This window comes from Gekko japonicus, unplaced genomic scaffold, assembly GCF_001447785.1.
Source record: "Gekko japonicus isolate JY-2015 unplaced genomic scaffold, Gekko_japonicus_V1.1 scaffold1625, whole genome shotgun sequence".
Taxonomy (NCBI): domain Eukaryota; kingdom Metazoa; phylum Chordata; class Lepidosauria; order Squamata; family Gekkonidae; genus Gekko; species Gekko japonicus.
The window spans coordinates 207,062-232,291 of record NW_015160260.1 but is presented as its reverse complement, the minus strand read 5'-3'; the positions used below and the strand labels follow the sequence as shown (position 1 = coordinate 232,291).

The window sequence follows — 25,230 nt, the reverse complement described above, 5'->3', positions numbered from 1 at the left end:
CGAGCGTCCGCACATCGACGCGCCGTACCGCATGATGATGTTTCTTAATGCAAGGGATAGTAACTGTTTTACTTGGCTGTTACGTGATATGGTGAATTGTTACAGATAGCCACATCAACAAGTTGATTGCCAGAGGCAGTAACTGTTTTACTTGGCTCTTATGTGATATGGTGAATTGTTACAGATAGCCACATCAACAAGTCGACTGCATGGCATCTATAGTTAGTTGCTTAGTATTATTACCATTATGATCCAGAAACTCTCATTTTCTAACAGTTGTAACATTGGTGGTGGAAGGTACCATCAAGTCACAGCTGCTTATGGCAACCTCATAGGGTTGTCAAGGCAAGAGATGTTCAGAGGGGGTTTGCCTTTGCCTGCCTCTGCATAGCAACCTTGGCCTTTGTTCGTGGTCTCCCATCCAAGTACTAACCGGAGCTGACCCTGCTTACTTTCTGAGATCTGACGAGATTGGGCCAGCCAGGGTCATCCAGTTAAAGCATTGCACCCTGTATACATGGGCAGGAGCTTTCCAGGAAGGAAGGCGTGTTCAAATCTAAGGGCCTAGGTTGCTGTAAGTGCTCAGTTTCCTATTAATGAGGAGTTAAACAGGCATGCAGGAAGAGTTTTCAGATAATATAAACATTCAATTTATGCAGAGAACATCATAGAAAATAACAATGAAGCAGTCATTTCTTAGACTATATAGCTCATGCTATCACAAAACTATACTCACTAGATTCCCAGGTAACACAGTCTTCAAAAAGAATGATGGAAGATGTATGTGGAGAACAGGAGAGAAGTGGTTTTCACTTGAGGTATTTCATAATTAAAAAGAGCATTAAGACGAATAATGGAGTTTAAGAATCTGAAGTAATAATTTGTGCAAAAAGGTTCAGTGTGATCACAACACAGGAAATTCATGCCTTTGTTAAAAATGCATGGTTTACACCTTGGGGTTTAATAAAAACTGCATTTCCATTTGCTCAAACCACTTCGGATTCCAGAGGAAATAAAATTACAAATATTCAGTGCTGCATTGGACACTTTCAGCTTTACTCCTACGATGTTGTCGAAGGCTTTCATGGCCAGAGCTCATTAGTTGTTGTAGATTTTCCGGGTTGTGTGGCCGTGGTCTTGGCATTGTAGAACCTGACGTTTCGCCAGTAACTCTGACTGGCATCCTCAGAGGTATAACACAGAAAGATGGAATACTCTCTGTGTCAAGGTGAGAAGAAAATGGTAGGCAGGTAATTTATATCTACTCCAGAAGGTGGGGTAGGGCTGAGTCATTATCTTGTAGGAGTTCCCCAGGCTATGAAAATGCTAATACCCCTACTGTTAACTGTTTATTGGCCAGGGGCTATGAGAGGGACACTTTACAGGCAATACTTTGCCATTCTTTGTGCAGCAAAATAACTTGGTTTAACAACAAGACAATCTATTTTGAAGCCCACACAGAGAGTTCAGTTCATAGGAATTATATTAGATCATCTATGTGCAAATACATATACTCCAAGAGAGAGAGGTTTGAAGATAAATTATCATGGGATAAGAGGACAGATCTCTTATGGATAAAAAAATTGGTTAAATGACAGGAAGCAGAGTGTAGGAATCAACAGACACTTCTCACAATGGAGGGAAGTAAGTAGTGGGGTCCCACAAGGATTGGTATTGGGGCCAGTACTATTTAATTTATTCATAAATGATCTCGAACCAGGTGTGAGTAGTGTTGTGGCCAAGTTTGCAGATGACGCAAATTATTCAGGTGAAAACCAAGGCTGTGAAGAGCTCCAAAAGGACCTCTAGAAACTGGGTGAGTGAGCAACAATGTAGCAAATGAAGTTCAGTGTTGGTAAATGTAAATTGATGCACATCGGTGTGTGTGGGGGGGAATCCTAGCTTCGAGTATAGACGAATGGGTTCTGAACTTGCTGAGGCTGAGAGGGAAAAAGATCTTGGGGTCATAGTGGATAGCTCAATGAAAGTGTCAAGTCAGTGTGCTGCAGAGGTGATAAAGCAAACTCTATGTTCGGGATTATTAGGAAAGGGATTGAGAATAAAACAGCCAATATTGTAATGCCGCTATATAGATCTATGGTGCATTTGGAATACTGTATACAGTTCTGCTCACCATATCTCCAAAAGGACACTGCAGAGCTTGGAAAAGTACAGAGGAGGGCAACCAAGATGATGAGGGATGATGAGGGCATTGGAGCACCTTCCCTATGAGGAAAGGCTGAAGAGCCTGGGACTTTTCAGTTTAGAAAAGACAACTAAGGGGGGACATGACAGAGGTTTATAAAATTACGCACGGGGGTGGGAAAAGTTGACAAAGGAAGATTTTTCTCCCTCTTCCAAAATATTAGAACTTGAGGGAATCCACTGAAACTAATGGTCAGTAGGTTCAGAATGGACAAAAGGAAATGCTACTTTACACAGAGAGTTATTCAAATGTGGAATTTGCTGCCAGAGGATGTAGTGATGGTCACAGGAATAAAGAGCTTTAAAAGGGAATTAGATTCATGGAGGATGTCTATCAATGGCTACTAGCCATGATGGCTGAGGGAACCTCCACATCCAGAGGCACTAATCTTCTGAATTCTGGCGTGATCTGGTCCATGGACTCGACTGTGCGACTGAACAACAACAACAAATCTTCTGAATTCCAGAGCCAGGAGACAACATCAAGGGAAGGCCTTGGCCTCTGTGCCCTGTTGTTGGCCTTCCAGAGGAACTGGTTGGCCACTTTCTGAGACAAGATGCTGGACTAAATGGACCATTGGTCTGATCCAGCAGGGCTCTTCTTATGTTCTTAGTTTGGTGTAGTGCACTTAAGTGCGCGGAATCTAATCTGGGAGAACCGGGTTTGATTCCCCACTCCTTCACTTGCAGCTGCTGCATGACCTTGGGCAAGCCATAGTTCTGAAAGAGCAGTTCCTGTCAGAGCTCTCTCAGCCCCACCTACCTCACAGGATGTCTCTTGTGGGGAGGGGAAGGGAAAGGAGTTTGTAAGCCGCTCTGAGACTCCTTTGGGTAGTGAAGGGTGGGGTATAAATCCAATCTCTTCTCCTTCCTCTTGCCTCCATTGAGAGCAGGGCTTCAGAGTGGTTCTTCTTAATTAAACCTAGTTCAACATGGTTATGGGCTGAGGCTACCTGTCTTTATGTGTGTTTGTGTGCAGCCTTCATAGTAGCCCCCTAAGGCACTCAGACTAAAAGATTCAGGCCCCAGACAAGTCTGGTGGGATGTGAGCTTCATGGGTCAACAACAGAGTACCTAAGGGGTTTTCCTATGGCCCCCACCACAAAGAGAAGACGTCCCTGAAGGAAAGGCTGGGACTCTTTGGAGAGGAAAAGGAGTGCTAATCATACTCTCACTAACTGCCCCTGGTTCCCACCAAAATCACAGGAACTCAAATGATCCCACTGTGAACCTCCAATTACTGTCCAGGGGATGAGCCAGATGTCCACAGCCTGACCACCCCCCAGCAACTGACAGCTGCCCCTGGCAAAACCACTCCTCTTTGCTGTTGTGGCTAAGAGTGTGGACTCTGATCTGGAGAACTGGGTTTGATTCCCCACTTTCCCACATGCAGTAACTGGTGTGACCTTGGGTCAGTCACAAGTTCTCTCAGCTGTTATCTCAAGAGCAGTCGTCAAAAGAGCTCTCTCAGCCTCACCTACCTCACAGGGTGTCTACTGTAGGGAGAGGGAGATTGTAAGCCGTTGTGAGACTCCCAAGTGAAGGGTGGTGTATAAATCCAATTTCTTCCTTTTTCCTCTTGAGCAAGGCTTCAGAGCGGCAATAAATGAGACCATTGCCATTATTGCTGCTCAAGCCACACCTCTTTCAGGAGTGGGGTTTAGGAAAGGTTGCTGCTCAAGCCACACCTCTTTCAGGAGTGGGGTTTAGGAAAGGCTGAAAAAACGACTAGTGTCTGAGCCTCAAGCCAGCATACGCACAGAGTTTTCTGCAAAGCTATTTTTGACACCAGGGCTTCTTCTCTGGGATCCACCAAAGCCACTGTTGCCACCAAAGCCATCCCCACAGGGCCCACCGCTTCACACCTGGTAGAGATTGCAGCCCAGCAAAAGCCATTACACACTCCCAACTAAAATTAGGGAGTGGGAAAATAGAATACAAGGTACAGCTTTTTTTTTTTTTAAGGTTGAGTAGAAAAGTGGAGCTGCTCAGTAGAGCAAGCTCACAACATCCTGTCATCTGCTTGCCAGGCAGGGCTGAACTGGGAAGCAGAGAAGAAGTCACTCCTTCAGGAGTCAGGAAAAAGGCCACACTCCTTCCTACATCCAGGAAGAAGGCGCTTCTCCCAGCAGTCTAGACTGCAGCACCCTAAGAACCACTGGAGAAGATAGAAAACCTCTTGTTAGCAGGTAAACGGTACAAGTCCTAGTTGCAGTTTACCTGGTTTGTCAAACCAAGGTAGTCTTAGCAGGGGCACGGAACAACATCCCATTCAGCATCTCTGGAGAGGCCTTCTGCAAGAGATCATTAAGGCAGCACTAATTAGGCAGAGCCCAAAGTAAAAAAATCGAATCTTTCATGGAGAGATCATGTGAGTTCCTGTGTAGACAAATGAGCAGGGATTAATGAACAGGTCACGTAAAGAAGGTAGCAGACCTTGTGTTGATATTGCCCAGGGATATTGTTTGTCACAGCTGTTTAAGGAACCTGTCATTTAATTTCAACTGACCTGTAAATATACGGCAAATATTACGATTTAGAAGATAATAGCCTTGATTTAATTGTCTATTACACAGGCAAACAAAAATTTATAGACAAATGAGATGCCCAGAACTGAAACCAACAAATGGTGAAAGGTAAATTGATTCTCATTTGGTCTGCTATTTTTCCTGATGAAAATATGGGCCAATTACTTAGATAATGAACAATAAAATATCAGCAAAGGAATAGACTTCTCAGTAAATAGGGTTAGGTCGAGTTGGTGTCCATACATTGCAGCTTTTCAGCCCAATCCTGTACAGAGACTTGGACTCTTCGTGAGCAAGCCTGCCATCAGTCACAGTTGTCCATCCCACTGGCTTCAGTGAACAGATAAAAAAGGGATTAATTCCAGCAGTATTTACTTGGTATCTACGGCAGCTGTCGTATGCCATCTCTGTGTGCTCTTAACATTCCCTATGTCTGGTGAAGACTTTAGCACAAATCTGAAGCTTGTAATATCCTTAGCCATGCACAAGTTAACTGAAAAATCTAGAATGGTTTCTATGGGATCAACATGGACACTGGGATTCTGATGTATCCTCCAAGAAAAAAGTTCTTAAGGAACCACAGAGATAATCTCCTCCAACATACTGCCTCCTGTCACAGCCCTTTTGATAGACGTCCATCTACTCTCAGTATTCCACATTTCTTAAGGCACGCTCAGTTAGCAGGCCGATTTTCCTTTACTTACTTTACAAAGTTGTATTTGTCTGGGTATCTAGGAAGTCCCTCAAATATACAGAAACTTTTTCTAGTAGTAGTTGGGTTTTGCTATTTTATTGTTGTGTTGGATGTGGGACAGCTTGCTTCAGAGGGACAATTCAAGCTTGAGTCCAAACTGGAGAGTTTTGATCAAGAATAGCAACTTTTGATTTATGAGCACCTGTTTCTTGCTGCTCTGTTCCCACCTGTTTAAATACCCACTACCAAGAGGAATGTGGATTAAAGCATCCACAAATGGACATGTAGCCACAGTAGGTAGAAGAGTGTTCAGCATGATGATTTCTAATTTCCATAGTCTTTACATGCAGTGTTTCATGAATATATATTTAGAAAGGAACCCACCGTTCTTTTCCTTTCCCTCTCTGTTACATGAAGCTGTCTTATACTGAATCAGACCACAGGTCCATCAGCATCTGCTTACCAGATCCTTTTAACTGGATATGCTGGGGGTTGACACTTGGACCTTCTTCATGCCAAGCAGAGAATAGGTGAGTCGCTACTAATCATTCTAATCACTCCTTGGGTAGTCTTTCCTTTTGTTTGTCCTGAATCTACTGCCCACCAGCTTTACTGGATACCCTGAAATTCTAGCATTTTGAGAGCAGAAGAAAGTTCTCTTTCTACACTGTGCATCATTTTACAAATCTCTTTCAATGTGCCCCTCAGTCATCTCTTCTCTAGCCATAAAGTCCCAGACTCTTCAGCCCTTCCTCATAGCAAAATATGGAGTGCTAATGAAGTGGCCAGGGGAAGTAAATTTTTATTCATCCTTCTGAGAGTAGCAAACATTACTGCTTGAATTCTACTATTCTATATCCAAGACTTGGAGTCACATATTGTTTCCATAGCACTTTATGCCATGATGATGTAGATGTATGGTGGCGTTTCCATACCTGCAGCTTGCAGTGGAACATGCTAAGAAGTTCCTCTCTTAAAACTGTACACAACTGCAGGAAGGAAAGGCATTTCTCTGAACTCTGCAAACAGAAACAATACAAACTAGAAACCCGCCTAAGTTTGCAGAGGCTATAATTTGTATACAGAGGGCTCAATTCAACATGGCCCCTTTAGTTTGGGGACATGCAAAACAGCTCACTATTGTATGAAGTAACCATATGAATGCAGAAATGAAGCCGCTGTCTTCCAGTGTTGCCAACACATTTCTCGTATAAAGAATATTCAAGCCCAGCAAGGCATTCAGCTTGTGTAAAGTACATTATGACCCTTCCTGCTGTCATGCACAAGCATCCGCCAGGGGTCAGTAATAGCACATCAAACATTCCACAGCATGGTATGTAACTTTATTCTTCTATCATAATAATTTAAATTATTTATACACTGCACAGTCACTTTTTAAAAAACACACACTTATTAGTTTATCCATGAACCACATCTAAAAGGGCTTTGCAAAAGACTGGGCACACGGTGGGGATTTTCAAGCATAAAAATAAGTTTGAAGCCTTCTAAGAGACAGCCATTTGGAGTGTCTGTGAAAACCAGTGTTCCCTCTAAGTGTAAGCTTCCCCCAGGGACCTTTCACTAGCTTCAAAATATCCATATGTTTAGCATTAACTAAAGCTCTCTTGGCTGTGGTGGACTTAAAAGCCAACATGTGCAAATAACATTTTCTCTAGAAATCCCACAGCAGGAACAACAGAATTTTTAAGAGAGAGAGAGAGAAAGACACTCCAGGTATTCTAGCATTTCTGAAATATTACTTATCTCTGGGCTTCATGGTTTAGATATTGGAGTACATATATACTCGCAAGGCTTGGGAACACAGGAAATTAGTTAGCACAGAGCTGTTTACAGCGAGCTCACATTGCAGTTGCAACTCTAGGCTCATCTACAGACTTCTTCCACAAATACCTTTCCACTTGGCACACAAAATGTTAAATTCATCTACTCTAAAACTAACATGTTTTTTCCATACAAGATGGGAGCACAGGGGAAGGTTTTTTTTTTCTTGCTCCAAATTCTATGCTACCCTACCTAACAATGAATTAAAGCAGTTCTTTTAAAGATTTCAAGATTGCATAAATTAATCAATTCAACAAGGAGACACAAATAAACAGCAAATATTTTGAGACACAGTATACTCTGATCTTGCAGTCTGCCCAGGAATTTCACCTGTACATTCCAGCTGAGGCATTAAAGAGCATGCAAGTATTGTCTTGAGTTCCATGGTTAGCATTAACTAGTGATTAACATTATAAGCTAACAAGTCACTGAGGTGCGTAGCCATGTTGGTCTGAAGCAGCGCAACAAAGTTTGAGTCCAGTGGCACCTTTAAGACCAACAAAGTTTTATTCAAGGTATACGTTTTTGTATGCAAGCACACCTTCCTCAGATACAGTGTGTTTGCACACGAATGCTTATACCAACTTTGTTGGTCTTAAAGGTGCCACTGGATTCAAACTTTGTTCTCTGTGTCAGGCTGTTATCTATTTTTTCTGGTGGTCTCTCAGACTTATAAGAAAAGCCCATAGAGTGCCCATATTTCAGATGGGAGCTATGAAATAAAGGTTCACCTCAGGCCATCAATAAAGTCTACAGCTATACCAGGTCTCACTAGCCCACTCTTAACAAGCCAGATAGCAACGTATGTGTACACTGAAGGTCCCTGGTTCAATAACTGGCATCAGTTAAAAGGATCCCGGGGGGGGGGGGGGGGGGGGGAGCCTTCTGCCAAATCCACCAAACTAGGCTAGCGGGACCAAAGCTGACGGTATAAGCTAGCTTCGTATATTCATAAAATGGTGCCTTTTTATATAGTTGCACTAGGAATAATGGAAGTTCACATAACCTTAGCACACTTAGCAGTTGTCTCAGCTACTCCCATCATCTGGTTAGTGGGGTTCACCACCATGATCCTACATAATTCTGCAACCAGCATGAACAACCAGCATAGCATTGACATTTCTCATCTCAGGGGATCTCCAGTGTGTCAAAGCAGGCCTCCCCAGGTAAAAGGACAGCACAGATTCCCCTTCCCCTCCAGGTATAATTAAGAGCAAAAAACCTGGCTCAGCTGGAGAAACACACTTTCAAGTGTGGGGTAAACAAATCAAAAGGAGTGCACTGCAACTCCTATAACACACTGGGTGGTGGTGGTGGGGAGATTTGCTGACAAAAACCAAAACCGCTGCAAGAATATGGCCTCCCTATGTTGCACTCATGAAACCTGCTAAAGATTGGAGTGAAACCAATGATGAAGCAACCCAAACCCTGTCTTTGTAACTGCTTCCTGATGAAAGCCACTGTCCCTGCTCCAACTACTAACATGTGCTGAACAGACTGCTGGCTTCCTAATTTTTTGCCTCTCTCTTTAGACAAAAAAAAATAAGATTAAAGCTTGGGAATAGAATTTAGAGTTGTTCGGGTTTTTTGCTTTTTTTATTTTTAGGTAGACTGAAAGTTTCCACATTTTGGAGGGGGAGGGAATCAACCTGCATCAGCCTGACAGGGCCTACCACTATTGCAAGGGTACACATTTAATACAAACAACCTGAAGACAATCATATTTATATATAATTCTATCAGAGATGGAATCCAAAACCATAACAAATTTGACTCACACTCATGTACACTGGAAGGAAAGAAAGACAACTTCTTACACACATATGTGCCCTTCATAATCCAATGTAAGACTTATGTGTTTTGTACTTGTGTATTATAACCCAAATACAATCTGTCACACAGAAGTGGTCCTTAGGGTAAAAAAGCAAAGACCTTCTGCATCAAGAACAAACAAAATGCAGTTATGAATGATTTGATTAGGAGGGACAATGCAAATTACTCCCGCTCCTATGAAAGAAAAGGCTACATGTCCAGGGGCCAAATGAAGAATCAACTCTTCTTGGACCTATTCCCATCCAGTTTCTTGCACTGCCTTAACTGGCCCAGGGAAAGGTCAAGATAGAGGGAAAAGCTATCACAAGAGATCCTAAGCATGTTAGTTAAGCTAAGTAATACTTAGAGGGAGCACTGGGTATGATATATGTACATGTGGATATATGCTTTACATATTACCTAGATACACATAAATATTTAATATATAAAAAATAAAGTGCTTTCTATTGGGTCCTGATGAAAGGACATTATAAAATATTTCACCAACTGCAAAGCAAAAAAAAATATTACAATCAAAAGAATATTACATCCAACATACATGAAAAAGGTAACAATATTTACATTCTGCTGGGTGTCCCAGGACAAAAAAGCATCCCTTCATATACATGGTATATACATTATATAATCTTTACTCAATATATTATGACAATATATATTTTAAAACCTTTGTTCTTGACAAAAAAAAACCCTACAAAAACACAACAAGCATAAAACACACAAGTCCAAGACTAAGAGACAACCCATTCCCCTGGCCAATGTATCCACTGCTCGGGAAGATGTGCCATCGCTCTTTCCTGGGGTGTAGTGCCTCAACATCCTGCAAGGCACTATGGGCAGCTGCTGTGAAATTGGCATCACCTGTGGTGAGCAAATCAAACACACAAGAGTGAAAATAGATGTCCTTCACCAGCATCTTCTCATGGCATTTGGTGGAAGCGTTCTCCAGTGTGTACATATTCCGGGTCTGACTTGATGCACCATGAGTGAGGGCCTGCGCCATTACTGGTAAAGGCAGATGTCCACTGTTGTCAATGCGTTCACTTGTTGGGCAGCCATTCACGCAGAGCTGTAGGTCCTGGCTCTCTTCATAAGCCATGACTAGCTCTTCTGGCATGCGTATGGCTAGTGTTAAGTAACGTCCTAGCTGGCGCACAAACACTGTGGTCCCAATATATTTGGCATGCATTTCCACGTATCTGCCACTCACTCTCTCCACAATGCGCAAGCTCTTGGTGTCGCCATCACCACCACTTGTTGTGCCATCTACAAAAGCTGCTGGCAAGTCATCGGTCACTGCCTGATACACCTTCTGATCAGTACAGTCTTGGTAAGATTTAAAGATAATGGTTATCTGTAGAACAGAAAAGAACAGAAAATGGAGTTAGAGCAACAGTTTACATCACAGCTCTCAGTTTTGAATACCAGTGTCAGGAGGCAACAACAGAGGAAGGCCTTGGCCTCTATGTCCTGTTTGTTTGGCCCTCCAGAGGAACTGCTCGACCACTGTGTGAGACAGCATGCTGGACTAGATGGACCACTGGTTGGATCCAGCAGGGTTCTTTTTATGTTCTTAAATTCATAGAACCATAAAATCATAGAGTTGGAAGGGATCTCCAGGGTCATCTAGGCTAACCCCCTGCACAATGTAGGAAATTCACAAATACCTCCCCCTCCACACCCCAGTGACCGCTGTTCCTTACCCAGGAGATGACAAAAAACCTCCAGGATCTCCAGCCAAACTGGCCTGGAGAAAAATTGCTTCCTGACCCCAAAATGGTGATCAGCATTTCCCTGGGCATGTAAGAAAGGCCCACAAGAACTAAGCACTAATGCAACCTTTCCTGCCCTTCCTCTCATGATCTGCCTAAGTTCATAGAATCAGCATTGCTGTCAGATGGCCATCTAGCCTCTGTCTGAGGCAAGAGGAAGGGCCTTGGCCTCTATGCCCTGTTTGTCTGGCCCTCCAGAGTAACTGCTAGACCACTCTGTGAGACAGGATGCTGGACTAGATGGACCACTGGGTTTGATCCAGCAGGGTTCTTTTTACATTCTTAAATTCAACATCTGCTAAGATGTTACTAGTAACACAAAGCATACAAAGCAGAAAAAATAAAATTCCCTAGGTCTGTGAATTTTAAAAAAACAAAACGTATACAATGCAGGTTCACAAAATTTCATCTATGGATTATCTAGTACTCTGCAGCAAACACTTCCTAGATTTGAGAAGTCATAAGCATGCCTGTGTGAAGAATTTCAGAAGTTAGATTCCCAACGCTTGGTCTCCTACTCTAGCAAGTCACACGTACTCAAACAGGATAGTTTGAACAAGTAGAAGTACAATACAGGAGACTTTCCAGGTTGACTGTTTTCAGTTTAGTTGCCAGTTAACTAAACGTGCAAAGATGGAAGCACACTGAAGCTCCAAAATTATTGCGCAACACAGTGCAATAAATTCCTTTCAAACAACATGAAAGCAACCCAATATGGCCACAGGAAGGTACACCAACAGCAGTTTATTGCTGCCCCCAACATGCTCAGACTTATTTCTGGGCATGTTGGGATGAAATGACATCATATCCTGACGGCATCAGCTGCTCATGTGCTGAGCAATTGCAGCTATTGTGTGGAAGTATTCCTGCAGAATAAGAGTTCCCCATTATACAGTAAAAAGTCTATACAAGCACTTACCTTGGAAAAGAGGATTTAGACTAGCATTTTGGCTTAGAAGCAGTAGAATACTTATTCAGGAATTCATATGCACAATTTCAAAATCTCTCCCCTATTCAAGAGCCATACACAGTAGTAGGTAGGAAGTTACTTACTATTTATGTTTTCTTTGGGGGCAAATGTCAGCTATGCTGCTATGATGGGGGGGGGATTAAGTCTCTTCCTACTTGGGCCAATTGTTGCTTCTTTACTTTTGCTTCTGTACTGCTTGCTTATCAATGACCTTGCAGGTTGCTGGTGTAGTGTCTGGGATGCCTGGAATCATGGGAGCGCTTTTGGTTCCCAGCTGCAGCCTCTAACGGCCTGGGGACCCTTCTCCCACGTGCGGGAGCCTGGCTAATTGCCTTATGGAAAGGGGGGGGGCATACGAATACCCTATATCCCATTATGCTTGTAGGACCGTTGCCATTCTTAACAGTGACTATGTTAATGCCTCTATAGCTCTGCAATAAAGTATAACCTTTCTGATAAGCGTGTACTCCGTTGTTGGCTGTGGAACCTGATATTTTGTTAAGAATCATTCATTCTCTATTTACGCACCTCTCTCAAACCCGAGATGAGCGACGGAGAGGAGCACCTTTTTTCGGGTGAGGGCCTTACCCCTCGATGGGAGCTGAAACTCCTACAACCCAGTCGGAGGTACTGGTGACCACTACACCACCAGCGACGGTTCCCCTGAAGGGCACAGGGACTGTACCAAAGAATACCTCGACCCATCTGTTCCTGACTCCCTCCGGGCCGCGGCACCTACCCCTACATGGGTACCAGCTGAGCTCGGGGTGGGGCCATTTTAACCTGGATTCTACGGCAGAGACATATATGCTCACCCAGAGGCCCCGGAGGAACAGCCGGTTTGACCTGGGATTTTCCTCCGCAGTTGGTTACCCAGCATTTGGGGAGGCCCTGGAGCCACTGTCGGGAGTCTGGGTGACCAAGGCAAGGAGCAGTCGTGTGTCCCCGGATGAGGAATTGACTCGTAGGCTCAAGGTGGCAGACTGGGAAAGGCGCCAACTGCAACGGGAGTTGGAAGAAGTCATCCAGGTGATTCCCGCAGTTGGTGGTCCAAGCCATAAGGGCTGAGCTGGACGCCCAACCGGTGGTGCTGGTGAATCCCTCCGCGCCGCCTCCCCCACCCCCGCCGTGACCAGTGGAGGTGCCGGTGCCCGGACCGGGTGAGCAGCCGGCGCCGGAGCCCCGGACGGCCAGCCCAAGAGGACCCTTGCATCACCGGCCGAAAGACCTGATCGAAGCCACATTTGATGGGGATCCGGAAGAGCTGTCTTATTTCGTGGTTCGAGTGATGAAATTCGTGGAAAGGTTGGGGCACCTGTTCCCGGATGACAGTAGCTGCGTAGATGTGGTGGCGGCCCGTCTGCGGGGAGCGGCTGCAGCTTGGTATGTGGGGCTGCACAATGCAAGGGGCCTGGAGTTGGTGAATTTGGACGCTTTTATGTGGGCATTGCGTGCCCAGTTCGAGGATCGGAATGCCGGGCCCAAAGCGAGAGCGTTCCTGCGCACCCTGAAGCAGGGGAAGCGGTCTGTGAGAGAATACTCCTCAGAATTCAAGTTGCACGCGGCCAAAGTCCAAAATTGGCCAGATCAAGTGCTAGCGGAGTTGTACCAGGTGGGGCTGAATCCCGAGATCCGGGAGACGGTCATACGAGCCGTGGACCCAATATCCCTCCCGGCCTGGATGCAAGAGGCGGAGAGTGCGGAGACTCACCTGAATACCCTCCGCCTAGACATCGCGACAGCGGGAGGTAAGCTTACCCCACCTCAGCCAAAGGCGAAACCGATGCGAGTGGCCGATGCTACTCGAGAGCAACAGATGAGGCAAGGGCTGTGCCTGAAGTGTGGGGATCGGGCCCTGGGAAGCAGGGGAAAGCTGATCCCGCAAAACCCCATCCCGCCACTCCAGCGAAGAAGCCGGCAGGGAAGCCGAGATTTGCCAAGGCCCTGCAAGCCTCCCCCGATGAAATCGAAGAGGAATCTAGTGAAGAGGATGCCGAGCCGGCAGGAAATGGCCAGGTCCTGCTGTAAGAGGCGTGGAGCAGCAGGGCCCGATCCCAGAGGTGCCAAAAGTGGTGAGCAGTTTCCCCCCCTTGTTTTTCATGACTGTGATGATCATTAACCCAGCCCTTGGAACTCATATCCGTGTGAGGGCCTTAACTGACTCGGGGTGTGGGAGAGACCTCATCAACCCTTCGTTGGTAACGGGGCTGGAGGCAGGGGTGGTGACAAGACTCAGGCTGACAAGAGAAGGGTGGAGGGTTGGCAGAGTAGTACCCAAGCAATACTGTACCCTAAAACAAGCCACTTTTCATACAAGTACATACTATTTTTAATGTCACGAAGGCTACCTTCCAGCAGCCATTAGGCCACAGTAACTTCCAAAAAAAGTTCAACCAACTGATAGTCTCCAAACATAGCCGGCCCATTAATATTCATTCCCACAAATATGTAAATCATGGGGGTGCCACTGCTTTGCATATTCTAATACATATTTCAACACTGCTTGGTATACACACACACACACACACAGGGAAGACATCCTCCCTCTTTAGCTGGCACTAACTGATCTTTAGCCAAATGAGGACAACTTCTTGCCTTTAATTCCTACATTTAGCCAGAAAATAAAGAAACTGGTTTGTTCTCAAGAAGTTATTGTTGTTCTGGCCATCTTATAGTTTCTTTTATCCCTGCATATTCAAGCCTTAATCTGAGTGGCAAGGACCCTTATATGCCAAGTGGCAAGCTGGGATGGCAGCCTAGTCATCATTTCATGGCTTTTAACCCCCCATTCTAGTAACAGTTTCAGTAGATGGGAGAGGGTAGAAATTCAGGTATACAGCATTCAGATGCACCTTTTAGGTATCATTCTGCTGGGATGCATGAGAATCTAGCTTACTGCCAGGTTTGCATACATCTGGCTCCTACCATGATTACAGATTTACCCATGACAAATGAATGGAAACCTGCAGGTTAACCAGTTACTTTCCACCTAGAAAATGAGTCTGTTGTGCCTACATCTGTATGCTGCATTTTTGCATGCATTTGTATGCTACTCAAGAAGCTACAGTTACTTTTGAACTGTGATTATCACGGCCCAGGGTAGGGAGCAGCCAACTGTATGTATGCATCTTGAAACAAGCCAGATTAGTACACACCCTAGGCTTAATAGTACCTCAAGTAATGTCTGTATGCAGCCTTAGACTCTTAGCCTGGTGCACTGAAGTATGCTATGAAGTACATGAGGCAAGTCAGGGAATCCCACCTTGGGATTTCACTGAATGTTAATGCACAACAGCTTTGCAGATTGAGGGCCCAAAGCCTCAACTGGCATATCAGACTTTCCATGCTAGAGAAGTAGTCAACCCTGAGACCCACAGCCTTCCCCTACCTATCCCCCAACCTTCTATAATGTTATCCTTACCTAAAGAGCCAGCTTCTTCTGCAACCACACACCAGAGTTCTTACCCCACTAGTGTTCCAATCCAAGAACTATGCCAATCAGGTGAATGAGGAGCTCATACATTGCAGGAGCACCTCTATCATATAAGGCCTTTTTTTAAAGCTATGTTGCTTCATAGGAAACCTTATTTTTAAATTATTGTGTCCACAACCCTCCAACTGGCACAGCAAAAACCTCATTTAGGTTACCTCCTATAAACCAGTACAGAAGGCATAATGAAAAACAGACCCTCTAACTCACATGTCAACAAGGCTGAATAATTCTTTAATTACTTCTGTCACCCTGGACACACAGCGATGCTGAGCACAGTCTTAACAACCCCTGGCCCATAACACCTGGCACTGCCTGGCCCTCCCCCACCCACTTACTGCTTTCTCCTGCCCTAACCCCCCTCCTAACACACACACACAAAAACACCCCTCATTATTTTAGCTCCACAGGCTCCCAGTGGTGCAGTCTGACTGGAATTTTCCAACAGTTTCCTTAGTTTAATCGCTGAGACAGTTAACTCAGGGCCAGCTGCAGTCAAGCAATCTGTTAAAAGCATCGCCATGGGCCACAGCTGGGACTGCCGGACTTTGAGGGGGAGAAAATTTGCTTGTACGTTTTCTGGCTTTCAACAGAGCTCAGCCCTTTTTATTTTACTGGAGAAAACGGCAATTCCTCTTTAGAATCAATCATGTGAGGGTTACAAGACTACACTGAGCCTGAGGGAAGATATTCTGGAAGTTGCCTCACAAGCAATTTGTTGGGTAGACAGTCCCCACACACACTTAAAAGGGAGAAAAGCTTGACATATGGCCTTCAACAGGACAGGAAACAGATATATCTAGTAGTACTGAACACAAAACTTTGTGATGCTGGAACCACTCTGAAGACACACTAGTGCCACTCAACTAAGGAAAATTATTTGACAGCCCAGCTGAAATAGCAGTTCTGTGAAAGTCTGTTCACATCTAAGCAAGAGATTAACTGTACAAATTACTCCTAATGAGACACAGAACTCTCCCCCTCCCCTTCTCTTCCCTGCAGCACGGCTGCCTTCACTTTGCAAGTGCAATAAACCTGACACTGTCCATGATGAAGAGGAACATTTCTGGAAGAAACATTCTCTCCAGCTTTCTGAGTGATTTCTTCAGTTCTGTCAATTAGACAGCTAGCTCCATCACTGGAAGGATCTGTGGTTACAGGTTGTAGAAGCAGGATTTTTTTTTAAAAAAAAAAGAGAGAGAAAGCTATATGCATAGTCGCTCCTAATGATCGTTTTAAAAGAAGTCAGAAAGGGGAGAATCAGACACTGTCTTTTGCTACCACTGGGATTCTGCTCACTCATAATGCACAAGTCAGATGCAAAGTAAGCACAAACCTGAATAAGGCCCTGAGTTACGTGATGGATGATGCAATGGATGATGCGATGAAGCGTTCCTATCGATGCCCCCAAATCCCAATCTTACGTCAGATTTCTCAAAAAAGACAACACTACAGTTCTCCCCAAAGCAATGTGAGAATTTGATTATCCAAGCAAGTTGCCAACTGGAAAGATGACACCAAGGATCAGCAAAGGATCATGCCCACAAAAGGCCATACAATGCTACATGGTTTGCCTGCTTGTTGCAATGAGTGCTGCTCTTCTACACAGGCCACACTATATGCTATTAAAATGCAATGAAATTCCCAAGACTAGTATTAAGTGAAGGAGCATTAAAAAAAACTGGATGCATTATGCAAGACAAATTTTAAAAGCCACCTCTCAACTTCATTTGCAAACAATAATGGAGTACTATATGAAGTGTGCCAGCACTGCCAGTTAAGAGAGTGTTTGGCCTTTAGTACAGCCCTGTTTGGGTTCTTAAATATATATCAGTGAGCTGCAAGAAGGAAGAATTCTGTAAAACCACTAAAAAAAAATGTATGTTTGCTTGTGCTGGTGGTAGAGAGGAGTTTTTCAAAGCTAAATACAAAGTTGCCTCTTTTTAGCAAGTTGAAGAACAAATGTTGTTGTTCTAACATACAGCTTTTTAACAGCTCATCACAGAACCTTCATGGCTTTATACACATGGCATGAAATTGTGGTCCTTCAGAAAGTAAAAGCTTTTAACTACTCTGTCAGTCAAACAGCTACACCAGGACCCACAGCCAAATCATGCCTGTGGATACAGGGGATAATATCTGTACGTGTTTTTCTTACAAGCTGTAATGGTTAAACCGACCATAATCAAAGGTTAACAACAGTGGTAGTGAATAATCGACAGGAGTAGTGTGAATTCTGATCACTGATGCTGGTCCTTTACCATCAGTGATGTTATGACCATGAGAAAACACATTCCCTTACAGCAGTCTAAAGCTACTACAACCACTATTAACTTACTTACATAAAAAACATTAGACCTCCCTCCCTTCGGAATCTGTTGTATGCTATCTTTGGAAGAATTTTAAAATATCTGGTTAAACTGGCTTTGGGTTGGTGGTGTTAAACTAGAAAAACGGATGGAATTCAACACATATTCCTATCAGGTTTATTATATATTTGTTTTTATTGCTATCTTCTCTAGCAATGCCCCAAATGTTGTATGACACCACTTTTTTCCAGGGCACATGTGTAGCCACTTTAAGGAGCTCACCTCCTGACTGCAAAAAAATGGAACCGTGAAATAGTTTAAAGTGTACCAAGAGCAAAGGGCTGCCCTAGGGCTGAAGGGGTTTTTGAAGTGCCATTATCAAGAGCAAGGGTGTCCACGTTTTTGAACCTGTGGACATTTTTGCATTTTCAGAAGGGGTAGGGAGTGTCACAATGAAATGTCTGATGGGGGTAGAGCCAATCACACAACAGATGCTATGGGTGCTGGGCCCAATCACAAAATGTTGAGGTTCCAAGACAAGCAATACATTTAGGATGGATAAGAACATAAAAAGAGCCCTGCTGGACCAAACTGGATTCTCAAGAAAGCCAGGTTATACAAACATAAGAACATAGGAAACTACCTTAATCTGAATCAGATCACTGATCCATCAAAGTCAGTGTTGTCTACTCAGACAGGCAGTGGCTCTCCAAGGTCTCAGGCTGAGGTCTTTGACATCACCTATGAACTGGTCCTTTTAGCTGGAGATGCCAGAGATTGAATCTAGGATCTTCTGCAGGCCAAGCAGTTGCTCTACCACTGAGCTGTGACTAAACTTAAGATATTGGGACTTCAAACAAGGTTGCCTATAGCAGGATCTGTATTTAGCCTTAATAAAATGCTTCAATGCTATTTCAGACCTATTTACTTATAAATACACTAAATATATTAGTTTCTTGCTAGGAAATCAAAGCCTCAAATCATTGGTTCAAAACTAGTTTTAGAAGTCACATACTAATTTCTCACATAATAACTCTAGATCGGGGGTGCACTTTTGGAACTTTGAGAGGGGGTGATGAGACCACCCCAAAATGGCTGCCACAGGAGGTGGAGCCAAATGCAATACCCCCTCTCCTCACTGCCAAAGAATTGTATAGCAACTATACTGAACACACAGAGCTGTCTTATTTAGAGTCCAGCCACTGTTCTGTTAGTTAAGGTTAACGATGCTCCTTCGCTGGACATTTTCAAGTGGAGGCTGGACGGCCGTCTTTCGGGTATGTTGTAGGTATGTAGGGCTATCTTTTGGCTATGCTCCTGCAGAGTGCAGGGGGTTGGACTAGATGACCTGCAAGGTCCCTTCCAACTCTAACATTCTATGATTCTATGATCTGTATTTTGGTTCTTTCCAACCACCAGAAAGAAGCAAATCTGGAGAAGCAGAGGGTGTGCTTCTGAACATCCATCTCCCCTCATGTAACACCCTGGACCAGTGTTCCCTCTAAGCTGAGTTAGTGTGAGCTGGCTCACAGTTTTTTTTAGCCTCCAGCTCACACATTTTTGTCTTAGCTCAGAAGGAAGGCTCCAGAGCAAACTAATTTATGCAGTAGCCAAATGGCTTGCTCACAACTTTAATGCTAGGAGTAGAATTTTTGCTCACAAGACTCCACAGCTTAGAGGGAGCATTGCCCTGTACTCTGAGACTTGACCACGGCTCCCTCCCTGCTTTGCAGAAGCTCACAGCAAGTTGTTCAGGTCTGAAGGAGGAATGGAACCACACAACAGCTAAGGAAAGCCTGAGTGCTTACCAGTCTTCCCGATCCTCCAGTGGCTGTGAATGCTACTGCAGCCACAGAAAACCTTTTGATTTGAATAAGGACAGCCAATAACAAGTCTGCCTTACAGTGGCCCCACCTACTTTCTGAAAAGCTTGGTGAGTGCCTGGAGAAGTAGTGGTGGGCACCATGGAGCTCACAGGCACCACACTGGGTAACCCTGCTTTGGATGGAGCTATTACCTATCTTGCAAAGTACTGCATACAATTCCAGATAAAAGGAACTGCAATGGTCGTTCTTAGGTATCCCCCTCAGGATAACTTTCTGAAAACTACCTGCTGGGCTACTGTGTCAATTACTGCCCTTTACAAGGTTTCTTGTACCAAAAACATTCCCACATACTACCTTCACCCCTTAAGTATGTTCACAGATAAGTGCTTTAAAGTCTCTGGACCTCCAAACACCATCTGCACTGCTTACTTGTTTCTCTGACCTAATCTATAAACTGCAATAACTTACTCTGGCACATTTGCTCTGTACCACACCATTTATTATTAATAGATAAGATTGCTGTGCATTTAAAACATCAATGCCTTTGTTAAACATTTCAGCTTTCCTCCACCCCACTCCTAACAATTCTTCCTTCCAAACTACTTTGGCGCTGCTCATTTATTTTTAATACTTCCATTCCACTCGATGCTCCAAGCTCACCAGTAAAGTACACCAGCTATAAATCCCTATCTCCAGAGACTGGTATAGAACACAGGTGTCCGTGTTGCAGGGTAGCATGCAAAGTTCAAATCTATGCTTCACATAGATCCAATTGGTGGCCTTGGACACCTAATCCACATGTAGAGTCTGTCTACCACTGCCATTAAGCAGTTCTGAAACACTTCAAATGATCCATTCCAGCAATCTAGCATTTGCAAGCACAAGACATTTTAGTCAGGCTAGATCAAGATCTCACACAGACCTTGAATTCCATGTTGCCATTTTTACTGAGTCCCAACCCCCTGACCTGGACAGCCCAGGCTAGCCTGATCTTGTCACATCTCAGCAGCTAAGCAGTATTTGCCCTGGATAGTATTAGGATGGGAGATCTCCAGCGAATGCCATGGTCATGATGTGGAGGCTGGCAATGGCAAACCATCACTGAACATCTCTTGCCTTGAAAACCCTATGGGGTTGACATAAGTCAATTGCGACTTGATGGCAAAAAGAACAAGTGTCCCAAATTCCAGATGTCTGCCCCCCCTTTTTTTGGTATTTTTCATATGTGCGTGTGTGTGTGTGTGTGTGTGTGCGTGTGTGTGCGCGCGCGCACCTGGAAGTCATGGCAACCTCTGGTGACTGACCCCTACCGGGAGCTTGAAGGATATTCAGAGAGGTGGCTGGATAAAGCCTGCCCCCATCTCCTGACTGCTGGTACTTCAAAGAGGTCTCCCATCCAAGTACTTGCCAGAGTCAACCCTGGTTAGCTTCTGAGTTCTGATGAGATCGGGGTTGCCAGGTTTGCCCCTTTCAACTTTCCCAAACCCTCAATGACATCACAGCAGCTAGGCCAATGGCAACTAGGGGGCTATGAAATGCTCAGCTATTGCCCTACAAGAGAATCAGTTACTGAAAAGAGATGTCTGGGAACCAATTCCATTTTGCTAACACCGCTGCCTTGCTGGCCACTACACCTCTACAATTCTTTCTCAAACAGCTATTGCATAAAATAGAAGAGGAGGCAAGACAAAGGAGGAATAACTGCACAAAGAGCTATGCAAATTCCTTCTAGTGGTATTTCCCACATTGTGTCCCAAGACTTTTGCTAATGCAAGTTCTCTGCTGCAAATGCAACTGGCGTACAAGCAAAATGCAATCTAAGAACAGGTCTGTTTAGCTGGCATATCTATAGATCTTTTCAGAACACAGTAGTTGCACAGACTGCTGAATTAGCAGTTTAAATCAACAGACAGTACACTAGTCATTATTTCTGCTTCTTGCATTTTCTGATATAGAAAAAGTAACTGTGTTAATGGCACTGTTGATGAGGAGAGGGGTCAGGATCAATCAGTATACTGAACAGAACGGGTGTTATCAGCATTTAATAGCACCCAAGACAGATTAATCACCTTTTTGAGAAGGGGAAAAGTGGGCAAGTGTGAAGAGAAACAAGATCTAACAAACAAAACGCAGTGATTCATTGTACACAGGTGCAAACAGTTAAAAAATCACAGCCAGTATTTCAACTGACACTGTGAAACTAGACAACCTTTCCTCTGCTCCCAGTTTCCACTCAGAGGAAGTGAAACCAACACAATAAATACAACAAAGACATCACTACCAGCCTGGAGGCTAACTTTACTTCATTATTCCATCAGTCACTGAGAAAAGTCCCTTGACATGCAAACACCTGGCCAGGGATGCAAATATCATATTAACGGTTTAGGATATTTCAAAAGGATCCGGCCAATGTCAAATAACTCCTCCAGAGCCATGCTGGTACAGAAGATCAGTGTTCAGTACTGCCTACTCAACTGGGCAGAAACTCTCTAGGGTCTCAGGTTGAGGTCTTTCGCATCTCCTACTACTGAATCCTTTTTTAACTGGATATGCTAGGCCTGAACCTGGGACCTTCTCATTCTGTCATTGAGCCACAATCCCTTCAAGTGTGTCTCAACTGGGGGAGGGGTCGAAGCAGCCAGGCAACCTATCTGTGCTGCTAGCATGCAGTAGTCATTGCCTCACAGACTGAATCTGAGTTTCACAACCACCATCTAAGCTGCAGTACCAGCTCTGCCATCTCTGCTGATCTTTGTGCACTGCCCTTTAACTCTCTAGGCTCACAGCTTGCTTCTTAGTCTAAGGAATTCACCTCTGGGATGAAGACCCCTAGTCCAGCCCCTACTGGCTTTCTGCACCCTGCATGTTAAATTGAATTGGGCCTTTGGGCTGACTACATCCCTGCCTCTGGACCTCACCTCACTGCTGCCTGGATTCCCCTCTGCACCTGTACTTGGCATCAGTGGGAGGAGGAGAAGAAGGCAGTGCGTACAGTATAGCTAGGAGATCCTAATATTGTCCAGCAGCCCAAAGTTCTAGCTCTTCTAGTGTTGTGTACTACTAGGCAGCAAGCTAGGCTTGTCTGCAAGGCAAGGGTTGCCATTGCCTGCCTCTATGTCATGCCCCTGGTATTCCTTGGAGGTCACCCAACCAAATACTAGCCAGGGCTGACCCTGCTTAGCTTCCAAGATCTGATGAGATTGGGCTAGCCTTGGCCATCCAGGTCAGGGCATCAGTGCATTGGTAACCTGACATGAAGTCTAGATTCACAGACTAGCTCAACAAAGATCCATCTGCAAATGTGCCAAGTCAATTACTGCTGCTGTTTAAGCCTTACAGGAACTAGGGAAGCTTAAAATGTAGCTAACCATTTAGGCTGATCCAGCTGCAAAGAAGTGTAAGTAGAGGGAAGGGTAATTCTGAAAGCAGCCAATGGACAGGCATCCCTCTGGTCTCAGTGTCAAAGAAAAAGCAGAGGAGATCTTTTGGATGAACTGGTAACCAATACAATCTCTTAGGCACAAGGAGGAACCCCAAAGGAATGAGTAGCGCATGAATGCTGGCTTTGCAACCTGACCTGAGGCTCCTCATTAGAAGTATTAGAACTGTCATCAGTATTGTTCCAAGGGGACTCTACCTGCCCTTACCACAACGGACCTGTCACGATCTGGGCTGTGCCACCAGAGGCCTAATCGGCCCAGGGAGCCTGGCTAGCAGTAGGGGAGGCTGGGCCTACAAACCCAGAAGGCCTTGGGAAGTTTTGGCGCCGATTTTGAAAAAAAGGGAAGAAGAGGGCTGGGGAATAAAAGAGTTGGTACAGAGGAAGTGTTCTTGTTCTTCCCAGGAAACAGGGCCAGAAGAAAGAGGCTGCTGTGGGGAAGAAACCCTCATCCTGAGGGAAGGGTCAGTAGTCTAAGGCCACTTGAGATAGTGAGCTAGGGACAGTGTATTTTTAGACGTGTTAGGGCATTTGATTCCTTTTCTTTTCACCCACTTACTGTTATTATTCCTGCACCTTGTTTGACCTCCTATAAAATAAACCCTTTCCTTGTTGCTTACTCTGCCTGGTCCTCATGCCTTTTATTCGGCCAAAAGGGAGGTCTGAAGGTCTTGGGAGGGTGCTCTGGACCTTTTCACGGGATCCTAATTCCAGAGTAGTGGCAGCATCAGGTGACACCTCATCTAAGCCGTGACAGGACCAAAAAAGTCATGGCCCCTAATCATCAGTAAGAAGAGCAAGGCCCCTTCTGGCTTTCATGCTTCAAAGAAGCCTCCAGATTCAAACGAACCAAAGCAATCACTTAGTGAGTAGGCGGCTCCTGGCATGCAGGGCAGAGCCAGTCAGCAAGATTGACTTGGTGCTTGGCAAGAACAGGATAAGACTTTTGTTACAAGAGTACAAGTCAATGCTTGCTCTCGTCAAGAGACTAGATTGGATTGTTAAGGGGCTGCAAAGCCAGTTTTACGGAGCTGTACCTACACACAAGGTACTCTCGTGCATGGGCTCTTTCCCCTGCTGTCTACCTTAAAGCGCAGACCTGACTTTGTGCATTTTTCATCAAAGCTCTGTGGCACTGATCACTCATGTTCCAGTTAGAGCCAGTTTGGTGTAGTGGTTAAATGTGCGGACTCTAATCTGAGAGAACCGGGTTTGATTCCCCACTCCTCCACTTGCACCTGCTGATGTGACCTTGGGTCAGTCACAAGCTCTGGCACAGCTGTCCTTGAAAAAGAGCAGTTTGTGTCAGAGTTCTCTCAGCCCCACCCACCTCACAGGGTGTCTGTTGTGGGGAGGGGAAGGGAAAGGAGACTGTAAACCGCTCTAAGACTCCAAGTGAAGGGCGGGGTATAAATCCAATTTCTTCTCTTCTTCTTCTTAGAGTTTTCAGTTCAAAGGGGTGGGGGAATCGAGGTCGTTCCAATCACGTTTCACTCAACAGAAGCTGTTGAATCCTGTGCCTTTGTAAACAGGGATACTAAAATCAGTGCAGCAAGCCTACAGAGATTAAAGTAGTTTTACAGGACCCTGCTTAGAACATTAGTTGGATTAAAAAGTACTCAAAAGAAGTAATACAATGCATCAGAAGCAGCACATTCCATGCAAAGAAGAAAAAAAGACAGTCCACACACAATATACAGTTCTGAGAACAGTGACAAATTCCAGAAAATGAACTTGATTGCCCCCATCACCTTACAGTTAATTTTCAAAACCCTCTTTCTTCATGCATGGCCATTTTATTTTGTTCTACCATTCCCTTTCTCCCCGTGCACTTTTTAAAAATAGCTAATAAATGGAGGAGGGGAGAAATAACATATTTCCCTCCTTTAATGATCTGATTCCCAGTTGATGCCATGAAGAAACCTGCTGCTTCCACAATTTCAGCTGAAGTCACAGAACATGCGAGAGAATAATTCATTTAATACGCAATACTGTAAATATCTCTTTAGACGGTTAAGTGACATCATTTTCCTTGGGAATATGTGGAAGGTTAGACATTTAAAAAAATAATCACTGGAGGTCTACAACATTTAAGGCATTCTATTTGTTGCAATGTATTTTGTAACTTAACACTTGCGACCAGAATGGATGACCTTGTACATTTTTATCTCACCCTTCCTCTAAGGATCTCATTTTGTCCTCACAACAACTCTGTGAGGCAAGTTAGGATGCACCTGACTCCAGGTCACCCAGAAAGCTTCATGGGCCTCGGCCACACGGGCAGGAAAATGCGGGGGGGAGGCGTGGCTGTTTGCCCCGGAGCAA

At 44.6% G+C, this 25,230-nt stretch overlaps 1 protein-coding gene across 3 annotated transcripts in view; it reads right to left on the bottom strand.

Moving 5' to 3' along the window:
- Positions 1-9,179: 9,179 nt before the first annotated feature.
- The window catches only part of RGMB (repulsive guidance molecule family member b), a 46,973-nt gene continuing 30,922 nt past the window's right edge, over positions 9,180-25,230 (bottom strand). For all 3 annotated transcript variants that reach the window (XM_015414751.1, XM_015414759.1, XM_015414767.1), the window contains one exon: positions 9,180-10,453. In XM_015414751.1, the coding sequence (XP_015270237.1) occupies positions 9,791-10,453 (663 nt within the window). In that variant the 3' untranslated portion in view covers positions 9,180-9,790. The remainder of the gene's footprint in view (positions 10,454-25,230) is intronic.